The sequence below is a fragment of the Chelonoidis abingdonii genome, chromosome 10 (assembly GCF_003597395.2).
Source record: "Chelonoidis abingdonii isolate Lonesome George chromosome 10, CheloAbing_2.0, whole genome shotgun sequence".
Classification (NCBI taxonomy): Eukaryota; Metazoa; Chordata; order Testudines; family Testudinidae; genus Chelonoidis; species Chelonoidis abingdonii.
The window spans coordinates 28,397,339-28,409,412 of NC_133778.1; the positions used below are offsets into that span (position 1 = coordinate 28,397,339).

The 12,074-nt window shown below is 42.6% G+C and overlaps 1 protein-coding gene across 10 annotated transcripts in view; it reads right to left on the reverse strand.

Moving 5' to 3' along the window:
- Nucleotides 1–12,074, reverse strand: part of PMS1 (PMS1 homolog 1, mismatch repair system component) — a 109,907-nt gene that overhangs the window by 78,014 nt on the left and 19,819 nt on the right. For 8 of the 10 annotated variants that reach the window (XM_032802619.1, XM_032802616.2, XM_075070052.1 and 5 more), the window contains exon 2: nucleotides 5,964–6,120. In XM_032802619.1, coding sequence (XP_032658510.1) covers nucleotides 5,964–6,095 — 132 coding nt within the window. In that variant the 5' untranslated portion in view covers nucleotides 6,096–6,120. Of the gene's footprint in view, nucleotides 1–5,963; nucleotides 6,121–7,406; nucleotides 7,549–12,074 lie in introns of those variants that run through there. The other 2 variants (XM_032802617.1, XM_075070055.1) reach the window with 2 other exon arrangements.

Here is a 12,074-nt window from a genome sequence, read left to right on the forward strand (position 1 = left end):
AGAAAGAACTTAAATGAGAGAAACCACACAACTCAGGGGAGTTATAACAAAGTTTTGCTGTTTGCTGTACTGTAATTTGGATATATCAAAACAATATAATGCAGGTTACGCAAACCACAAGCAAGGAGATTCACAGTCACAGAACTACAGGATTTCTAAATCAACCCGTTTCTTCCATTTAGTGAATGGCTCTCTGAACAGATAATGATCTAACATACAATATGTGGTGCAGTACACAGCACAACAGGGTGAGTTAAAACTAGTGTGATAACTTTAAAAGAAATCAGCACTGATAAGCTACAATATCTTGGATCAGCAGTTCCCATACTGGTCCACAGAACAATTGTCTGTGGTCTGTGAAAGCTAACTGGCTGAACAATACTGACTTTTTCCCTTGTTTCCAGGTGCTAAAATGCACTGCAGACATTTCTAGCACTACTTTTCCATGTAAACAATTGCCATAAGTGCCACTGGGATGTTATGTAATCTTAAAATGGGAGGGAAGGTGTCCAAAAACAATCTCTTTATTCAGATATGTCTGCACTATGGAACAATTTAAGAACCTCTGAATTAAACTAAGCTTATTATATCTATAAAAACAAATGGGCATATCAGGTTTTAGAACCCCTGTTTCCAAATGGTGCTGGTGCTTTCTCCTCGTGAGAACTGATATTTTTCCCAATAATTCAGTTAGTCTGGATCTCCTACTACAAAGCTAACTGAGAAACATGAAATGCAATGCACCACTGGAAAGAATGGGAAAGAGAGAGTGCCAAAGCTTCAAAGTTGCTTTAATCCAAGTGCTATTCTTTAAACACATATGTGGCTAATTTAATAATGGTGGCTTAATCACTTTAAAATTAAACAGTTTTTAAGACAGCCATTACCTTACTATAACTGTAATTCCATATCATTCCCATGCTTCCCCATTGTGAGCAACATTATCTGTCTGATTTACATTCATTCTTTTTTGTTGTATTGGACACACCGTAATCTGTTTAACCTGGTTTCCATTTCTTTATAATTAGAATAATAAACACTACTACTTTATAGTTCTATAGCACCTTCATTAGAAGACATCAAAGAGCTGCACAAGCATTAATTTCTTAAATCTCCTCCTGAAGTAGCTAACTTTTAATACTACCACTTTAGAGCTGGAGAAATCGAAGCAAGGAGAGGCCTCGGTGATTTGTTCAAAGTCATTCAGCAAATCAGCAGCAGAGCCGCAAATAAGAGCCACATCTCCTAAGTTCCATCTCCAGGCTCTAATCACAAGAATATTTTACTTCACCTTTTATTTGACATTACAGTTTTATTTTAATTATAGTATTTTTCTTTGTGGGTTGAAGTCAGACTTCCATTATTATTGCAAAATTGTTTCTTTTTTCTCATGTTTAAGATATTATTCAAAAAAGTGACATACAGACAGCTCTGAAAGCTAAGGCCACGTGTACAATGAGCTTACAATGGCACAGCTGTACCACTGCAGTTGCACTACTGTAAGATTGCTGGTGTAGCCGCTCTATGCTGCCGGTAGAGCTCTCTTGTTGACAGAAGAGCACCTCCACGAGCAGTGGTGGCTATGTCAGTGGAAGAAGCTTCTCCTGTTGACATAACACTGTCCACACTGGTGCTTCTGTGGTATAATTTATGTTGCTCAGGGGGTACTTTTTTCACACCCGTGAGCGATGTAAGTTTTACTGACAAAATTGGTAGTGTAGATAAGGCCCATGTCTCCTCGTTATTCAGAGGTATAGCACATGCAGTGGCAATGTAAACTTTCCAACACTGCCCCACCAATGAACTAACATGCTTCAAACCTGACCTGGAGCAAACAAATCAAGATAGTAGCAGAGACTGAATCCTGGGCAAGCTGCTGAGACAGTGATAGTCAACAAGGAAGCCAACTCTGATGTGTACACTTGTCCATTAGGAACTGGACTGATACCATCAACTCATTTTGCATCAATAAACAGAAATCAGGTGGCAACTTTCAGAAATTCCTTTGGTTAAATTCCAACAAGTGACCTAGCAAAAATGTAGACACAAACCAGATTATCCAAATTGCTCTGGGAACTTATGCAGAACTCCAGTGTGAGCAGATACCTTTCCCAACCTTCTGTAAAAGAAAGTCTGAACACATTGTAATCAAAACTAATTCTCCACTCCCTGAGGTTTAGCTTTATTAATGAAGAAACTAACAATAAAATGACAAGTATCAGAGGGGTAGCCGTGTTAGTTTGGATCTGTAAAAGCAGCAAAGAATCCTGTGGCACCTTATAGACTAACAGACGTTTTGGAGCATGAGCTTTCGTGAGTGAATATTCACTTCATGCATGCATCTGACGAAGTGGGTATTCACTCACGAAAGCTCATGCTCCAAAACATCTGTTAGTCTATAAGGTGCCACAGGATTCTTTGTTGCTTTTAATAAAATAACAGTCGCTCAAGCTTTCTTGCCAGGCTTGGTTGAGCTAAAGGTTCTTACATCAGGAGACTGTTCAATCCACACCCCAGAGGGGTTCTCACAACAAAATTTTTGGTGGCCTGAGAATGCAGCTACCAACTCTTGCTGGTGGACGCTTTGACAAATTTTCCTAAAATACTTCATTAACTTTAGGAAAAAACAAATAAATATGCACATATATATGTCCAAATTGTAATTTATTTATGTTGGAGTTTTTTGCACACTCAATAATAATGTACAGTTGTATGTTGGTGCCCCAACCCTGCCGCCTTTCCCTGTCCTCCACAGATCCCCCTGACCTCTGCTGTCTTCACCCACTCCCCTAGCCTCCCCATCACCCCCACAGGGCCCACTACTTCCTCCCCGCACTGCCCTCAGCTCATTTCTATGGCCTCACATCCCAGGCTCACCCCACTCCTTGCCTCTTGAAAATGGCTCCTAGTAAGACTGGCCCTGCACTCTGGAAGCCCAGAACCAGAGCCCCATGGCTAGAGACAGGTGAGAAGGGGCTGAAGTTCATCCTTGGAGTCCCTTGGTTTTGCCCCTTCCCCCATCTCTAGCCAGGAGGCTGTCATGGCCGCAGGAAAACCCCTTGGTGGCCGCATTTGAGAAACACTGCCCTACACACACTCTATCCCAAGAGCCACTCCCACCTCCATTGTATCTGGTTGGACTAACAAGCCATCTATCTCAGTGAGTCTGAAGAACCCACCCACAGCTTTCCCAGCAGGACCAATCCCTGTTAACAGGGTGGTATATTTCAGACAAACACCATCAGTATAGGACATGGAATTTCAGAAAAGTCAGAGCTCATAAAAACACAAATTTTAGGACATTTCCAAATTTTGGATAATCAGAGTTAAACTGTATCTGTCATCTGAGTCACCTAGTCCTCCTTACACTGGAATCCTTACTCAGATAAATTAATCTCCTTGAAACAAGTACAGATTACTCCTATGAACAAGGCTTGCAGTGCTACGCCATTAATTTTCTTCGGAGGGGAGGGTAATGAACTCCTCTTGTAAGGATTACTCCTATAAATGAGGAAGTGGGCCTTTAATATTCTTTGGAAGAGGAAAGGATTGAACAGTAGTTTTGTAAAAGTTTCATGTTCTCTGCTGCACTCTGGAACCCATGCAGTGTTAGTGTAATTGTGGACATGCATTATGTTTTCAATCTTATTTAAATTATGGCAAATAAAAATAGTATGTCAATATAAAGTACTCTTATTTCACAAAATTCAAACAAAATAATGTTTGGCTGTACAAAGAACCTCCAGAGCCTTCACAAAATCTTGATCAGCAAATTTGTTTTAAGTTATTAAAATCCAGATTAATTTAGGGCATCTCCACTGGATTGTTGATTCAAATGCTTCCAGTTGTGAAGAAACTAGGTATTTTGCAGTACAATTTCTTTGGATTTGGGCTGAGCTGTCTGCATCTATGGTAGCAGAGCAATATCTTGAGGTTACAAAGTTAGTTTTTTTAAGTTTTGTCCCATATGACTCTCTGAGGGTACTGGGGTAATGGGTGAACTATAAACCACAACCTGAAATTCAGACCCATCTTGCCAGGGGCTAGTGAGAAACAGCATGAGAGGCTAGGGATGAAGGAAAGGTATACTGGGTCAATTGCTGGTGGAGACTGCCAAAGTCTACAGATTGTTTATTAAAGCAAAAGTTATATACAAGCTTCCTAAAAATCAGATGTCAGCCTATACTCCCCTCAAGAAGATGCTGGCAATTTAGCTCACTATCAAGAAGTTTTGAATCTTCCTCTTTTGATTAAGATCAGTATTAACTAGGTTGTGGCAAGAGAACTCATACATATCTAGACATATCATATCTCCTTGAACCTTGTCACACTAGTTACAGATGGGGTATGACACAGAAATAGCCCTTGTTGCTTTATTTGATCTCCTTCTTGCAATTGGTAATAATAATACCACCAGTATGGATGTTTGACATCTATCAACTGCCTTCAACACCATGGATCATGAGCAGAAGTGGCTGGGCTTGTTCTTGAGTGGGTCTATTCTTTCCTAGCTGAGAGATCCTGAGGGTTCTTTCTTATTGCTGCTGTGGGGTTCCTCATTTTACCCCTCTTGTTAGAAGAACACTTGATTTCACTACGAGAGATGGGGTCATACACAATGACCACAGAAAATTCCTATTGACTTTCTGTGGTCTTCCATGAGTTTTGACAGTTCCAGATTCTGATACCCTTACTCAAAAGTGAAATACTATTGTACTCCATGAGCATTCCCAATGCAGTAAGATACTACTAAACATGAGTAGTCAGGAGGCAAGAATGACAACAGTACCTTCAATAAACTAATCATAAGAAAATAATGCGTCTCCATCTCAAGTGATGCAGACAGTGCAAATGAGCACTTTGTTCAGTGTTTGAGGGAGGGTGGAGCACAGACAGGAGATGCTTGAAATCCTATTCAGATAACACAGTGATATTTGTAGCTTAGGGGAAGCAATCCAAGAAGTTGGTGGAAATTATATGGCACTCATGTCTGCCAGGTGGTATCTGAGTTTACAATTTGGGAATAACTCAAATAGCTACTATATTTTTTAGGAAAGGACATTGGGATTTCTACATTGTGAACAAACCAGTTCTTACAACATGTATCAGTGATCTTTTGTACTTAGCAAATAAACAGTGTTATTTTTCATTAGCTGAAATATTTCAAGAATAGAAAAATTTCCTGCATCAAGAGAAACTGATCTATTTGCCAAGTTTTTTTTGTCTGGGAAAGAACGCATTGTTTTCTTCTAGGTAACATGCTAACTTTTAAAATATCTTGTTAAAAAATATTACAAAAGGTACTGATACATTGTTCTGACTAGTACTAGCTGAAGACTTTGAAAAAATAAGAAGTTAAATGTTCTTGTTAGAAAAGCCTGAAAAACAGCCTCTGACCTGGCCAGTGACAACATTTTGTATACTTGTTTTTCTACTGCATGCCAAGATTGCATACTATTAATCAAATGTGAAATGTGACAACTGTGTAAAATTCCATTGACTTCAGTGGGGCTCTAAATGGGCCTGGAGGTCCACCAGGTGGTTTTCTTTGCAAGAACTGGGTTTAGGTGTTTGCACATTTGTGCCCATAACTGTGAAAACTAAACTAGTATGGCCAACAATCTCTAAACAAGCAACTGTTCAGTCAGAGTCATTTCTGGTGTTTTTATAAAGACTGACATATTAAAGCAAGTCTACAATGATTCATTAGGTCTGCTCATTGGCCCAAATTATGTCCTCAGTTACACCCCTACATGGCCAGCGACATTAAGTGAGATGCACATATGTAACTCCTGGCAGAGTTTTGCCCATTAACTTTAGCATTAAAATATGCACATTTATAAATGATATACATATTTTAAAAGGAGACTTTTACACCCTTACGCAACATAGCAGAAATTTCCCCAGTATGTTACCATCCAATTTTCCATCTTAAGTCTAACTTAGTACCAGAGAAGACTTACCAGTTTAACATCAATACTTGTGGCATTGGCATCCAAGGAATTCTCTATCAGCTCCTTCACTACACTGACAACTGACGTGATCACTTGAGAACTTGAAAGGAGACGGACAGTTTCTGCTGACAACTGCTTCATCCCTGGGCTTTTAGAATCAGAGGAGCTGGATGGAAATATAATAGAACAAGAATTTAAAGACTGCATTACAAACATGATGACATTTCTATTCAATCACTTTTCAATGATCAGTGTGACTACATTTAGTTAGGTGAAACATGCAATTAGGGAAACAGTACCAACTATACATTCACAAGGAGAGATCTTGAGTAGCGTCAGGTCCTATATCAGAAAACATTAGTTTGACAGTAGAGAACTTCTACGTTAGACAACGCAAGGATTCAGAGTAATACTAAGCAATGGGCAAAACAGTACATAGTCCCATGGTTATCTTTTCAGCTACATTTGTTTTCTGTTCAATACTAATGTGAGCACTTGCATGTTCCTTGACTAAATGATTACAGTATATGGTCCTGATCATGCAATCATATCTGTATAGGTGGACCCCTCTTGACCATGAGGAGCCCAAGACTGGTACCAAAATCTGAAAGTCACAAACCCCTCTTTTTTCTAACCCTTCTGAGATCAGGCTTTTTAAAATCTACCTAAAATTACTGAGCCAAATTCTGTGCTCAGCTATGCCGGTGTAACACATACTGACTTAACTGGAGTTATGTACAATCTAAAAGCAGAATATGGCCCACAGAGGGTTGGGTTTTGGTCTGTTAGAAATGGTCATATTCAGTGATAGTGTGACTAGGGCAGAAGCATGAGAATAGAAGCCAAGGACTCCAAAACTCTAATCCTGACTCTTCTATAGACTCACCACATGCCTCAAGCAGGTCATTAATTTCTCTGTCTCTCAATATCCTTTATCAGTAATATGGGAATAATACTTACCATACCTGTCACAAAGGGGTGCTATTATTACTTATAAAACACTTACACACAGCCATAAAACATACATGGTGCTTCACAAATAAAGATAAAGACATATTCCCTGCACTGAAGAGTTCACAGTCTGACATCCTGATCCTGCAAACACTTATGCATGTACTTACCTTTATACACCCTGAAACTAATTATACTCACGTGTAAAGTAAATGCATAATGGCAGAATTGGGGCAATAAAGTGGATATTAGTTAATGTTTGGGGTGTATGGGGTGTCCAGGGAGGGGTAGTACCTCTGATGGGGGGACTTGTTGTACCCTTCGGGGGTGGTCCGTTCACTTTGGTCCCCACGTGTCACTCAGCTCTCACCTGTGGCTCCAAGTAGCTGCAGCATGCGCAGTGGCCACACTCCAGGCAATGGCCTCGACAGGCCGGCCAAACCAGGTGAGAGCAACTGATGGGACTCAAACCCTCAGTGAATTAGGGATATGCCTCCTCACATGCGACGTCAGCTCCGGTGGACTGGGTGAAAGAGATCACTAAGATCCAACGGCCAAGAAGGCGGTTCTGCAATGCTTTGTGGAAAGCAAAGGGCTTGATGAGGCACGAAAGACATCAAGGCCATCCACCGCAACCAAAGAAGTTACCAGTCGTGACGATTTTTCGTACCATTGGTGTCTGGCTTCTAAGGTCGAGAGACTGGGATTACTCCCGTGCAATGGCTCTACCACTTAAAAAGCTTTCATGCACAGGTCCAGTGAAAATCATCAAACATCATCATCATACCATCCAAGTCCTGTGGCGACGGGGGAGGGGCAAGGCGACAGGTGGAGGATACCACTGGGAGTTGTAGTCCCAATCTTGCACACAGGTGGCCTGTGGATAGGTGGTCGTCCAGCTCTGTACTCGAGGCAGTAGAGTTGCCTGGCAGCATCCCAGGCGTCTGAGCCGCCCTCTTTAGGACAGCACTGCTCACCCTAGTAAGGAAGGGGCCTAGAAAAGGTGGCCTAAAAATTGCCTGCCCTACAACAACTGGCCAGCAAGCCGTGGCTGGCAATTCAACCCTATCTGCGGCCGAAACCAAAAGAAAAATTTGAGGAAACTCACCATTGGTGTATGGAATATTCAAACCCTCGTGGATCGAGAAGCTGTTGTAAGACCTGAGAGAAGAACAGCTCTCTTTGCTCGAGAACTAGCCCGCTACAACACTGATATAGCGGCATTAAGTGAAACAAGATTGCCGGGGGAAGGTTTCTTGAGCGAACCAGGAAGTGGTTACACCTTCTTCTGGAAGGGTAAGACTGAGATAGAGGACAGAATACATGGAGTTGGTCAGCAATAAAAACCTCACTGATGCATCAACTCCCAGACCTTCCAGCAGGTATCAATGAAAGATTGCTGGAACTATGCTCCCACTAAATGCCAAATGTCATGCCACCATCATTAGTGCATATGCACCCACTCTAACATGCTCTGACAACTCAAAGGAACAATTCTATGAAGATCTTGACAGACTGATCAAGGCCACACCTGTAACAGACAAACTACTCCTACTTGGAGATTTCAGTGCCCAAGTCGGGGCTCACAGCGAGAACTGGAAAGGAGTAACCGGGCCACATGGTGTAGGCAAAATGAACAGCAATGGACTACTCCTTTTGAGCCTTTGTTCTGAAAATGACCTGATCATTACCAACACTCTGTTCTGACAAGCGGACAAATACAAAACGACGTGGATGCACCTTAGGTCCAAACAGTGGCATCTGGTAGATTACGCCATTGTCAGAAGGTGAGACATCCGAGATGTACTGATCACCAGAGTAATGTGAGGCACAGAGTGCTGGACACACCACAGATTAGTCAGGACGTCTTTTCAACTTTACATCGCTCCCTCTCGGCACAAACGCCCTAAGCATGTGCAACCTGCTTTCAACATAGCCAAACTGAAGGATGCTCAATGTTTCAATAATTTCCAGAAGAGTCCTGATGACAAACTGACATCCTATGGACAACTGATCGGTACTGTAACCGAAGAGTGGGACCAGTTCAAGCAGATAGTGACTGACACAGCAATAACATCTCTTGGACCAAAGAAAAGAACACATCAGGACTGGTTTGATGAGAACCAAGACGAAATATGCTTAGCACTGGAAGTAAAGAGAAAAGCCTTTATCAAATGGCAGAATGATCCCTCCTCAGTCTCTAAACAGAACCATTTCAAGTACCTTCAGAGCAAAACACAGAAAGACCTCCATCAGATACAAGACAATTGGTGGGAGAGCAAAGCCAAAGAAATTGAGCACTATGCTGATAACCACAACTCAAAGATGTTCTTCAGCGCTATTAAGACTGTCTATGGACCTTCTAAACTAAGGACCACCCCATTGCTCTCATCAGACAACACAACGCTGATTAAAGATAAAGAAGGCATCAACGAAAGATGGTGAGAACACTTTAGCAACTTTCTCAACAGACCATCAACCATGAATAATAATATCCTCAATGAAATTCCACAACAACCTGCTCTGACAGATCTTGACTCTCCGCCCACTATAGATGAGATTAAGAAAGCTGTTAGCCAGATGAGTTCAGGAAAAGCTCCTGGAAAAGATGGGATACCTGCAGAGATATACAAAGCAGCAGGTCAAGCAGCACTAGCACCGTTCCACAGCGTGATCATCAGCATCTGGGAGGATGAAAACATATCACAGGACGTCCGCGACGCTGACTACTGTCTCTCTTTTCAAGAACAAAGGCAGCAAAGCAGAATGTGGAAATTACAGAGGCATATCCCTCCTCTCCGTTGGAGGGAAGATCATCGTCCGCATCATCTTGAACCACCTAATAGCCAGTATTTCTGAGGAAAATCTACCTGAAAGTCAGTGTGGTTTTTGACGTGGCTGGAGCACAGTCGACATGGTGTTTGCTGTCAGACAAATACAAGAGAAGTGCATTGAACAGAACATGTACCTGTATGCTGTCTTCATAGATCTGACAAAGGCATTTGATACTGTCAACAGGGAAGCCCTTGGACCATTCTAACACGACTTGGCTGCCCAAGAAATTTGTCCAGATTATACGCCTTTTTCATGACAGCATGACAGGCGAAGTATTGTCTGATGGAGCCACATCAGCCCCCTTCAACATCACCAATGGCGTGAAACAAGGATGTGTTCTCGCTCCTGTTCCTATTTAACCTGTTCTTTTGCATGCATCCTTAACCATGCAATGAAAGATCTGGATCGAGGTATGATACTTGAAATACCGGCACGATGGTTCACTTTTTGACCTCCGTCACCTGAATGCAAAGACTAAGACAGTGCAGAAACTCCTTCTTTGAGGCACTCTTTGCCGAGACTGTGCCCCATCATGGCTCACACTGAAAATGATCTTCAGCACATTGTCAACAAGTTTGCCTGAGGCCTCGCAACTCTTTGGACTAACTATCAGCCTCGGAAAGACAGAAGTTTCTCATCAACTGCACCTGGATCAAATGCTTCTGTCCCGAGTATCTCCATTGACGGCACTCAGCTTAAAGTAGTGGAGAACTTTAAATACCTGGGTAGTGTCATATCCAGTGATGGATCACTGGATAATTGAGATCAACGCACGAATATCCAAAGCAAGCCAGGCACTTGGCTGTCTGCGTGTCAAAGTTTTAAACCACCACAACATCCAGATGTCAACAAAACTGCTGGTGTACAGAGCTGTTGTTCCTTCATCTCTTTTGTACGGGTGGGAAACATGGACACTATATAGGCGTCACATCAAGCAGCTCGAAGCATTCCACATCCGCTGCCTCCGCAACATCATGAAAATCCGCTGGCAAGACAAAGTGCCCAATCTTGAGGTCCTCGAGAGAGCCCAGATGACAAGCATCGAAATGATGATCATGAAGTCACAGCTACGTTGGACTGGTCATGTCAGCCGCATGGATGCCAATAGAATCCCCCGCCAGCTTCTGTATGGTGAGCTCTCCCAGGGCATCCGGCATATAGGTTGTCCATGGAAACGTTACAAGAACACCATCAAAGCCAACCTGCAGAACAGCAGTATCAAACTTAGGGACCTTGAGGATGCCGCCAGCGACAGAACACAGTGGCGTGCAACAGTCAGAAATACCTGCATCACCTTTGAGGAAGACACTGCCGGTGTCTACAAGAGGCACGCAAACAACGTCACAGAGCACCAGCAGCGCACAACCCACTGACCGCGAACTTCCCATGTACCATCTGCAGCAAAATGTGCACCTCTAGAATTGGCTTCTATAGTCATCAGAGGGCACACCATGAGACCAACAATAGATGATCTGCACAGATTTGTCATCATCGGATCAATGGACTACCACGACTTAATGTTTATACAGTTCTTTAAAGATTTATGTTGTTATATACTTGCAAACTATAATATTATTGGCTTTGTCTTTAAAAAGGACAGTGTCAGAGAATTTCAATAAGTATTTCAAATAATTTTTAACTACTGATTTTATAGTGTCCTCTCAGATGCTTGAGCATTTCCTCTGCCAAGTTTACCCTTGATCAGTTGGCAAGTATTGATATTTCCCCACTGTGTTTTAAATTGAAATTAGCATGGCTGATTGTGTAAAAACAAAGCAAAAAACCCCAACTTCAGCTTGCTGAATGTCTTTATTTGACCGTGAGTATCACTGGCACTAAGGTCTGGGGACAGTATACGTTGACAGAAGAAGCGGAGGAGCTATAGAAGGGATCTCAGCCATACCTATTCATGCACAACAGCCCCACATCTTGCCCCCTTCCTCTGTGAGAGCAGATGACTCTATGCAGAGGACATGTCACAGGACAGTGGTAAAACTCACAATCTAACATAAGGTGCACACTTCCTGCACACTATGGAGTCCAGCTCCACATGGCCTACCTGAAACTGACTTCAGAGGAAGAGAGGAGGGCGGCTACATAGACTGCTCCATAAGGACATGGAACAATATTGGATTTACAATGGCGCCACTGGCGCTGGGCCCACAGCAGTCGAAAGGGGCCACGGCCTGCTCTTCTCTGCCCCCGAATCTCTCCTGTGGCGTCGGAGAACCTTGACCCTGGGGGCTGCTGGGGCTCCGTAGCTGCCTCTGCTGGCAGCAGCCTGACTCCTCCCCTGCCTCTTTCCCCAGCATGCTGCGTTCCTTCCTCCCCTCC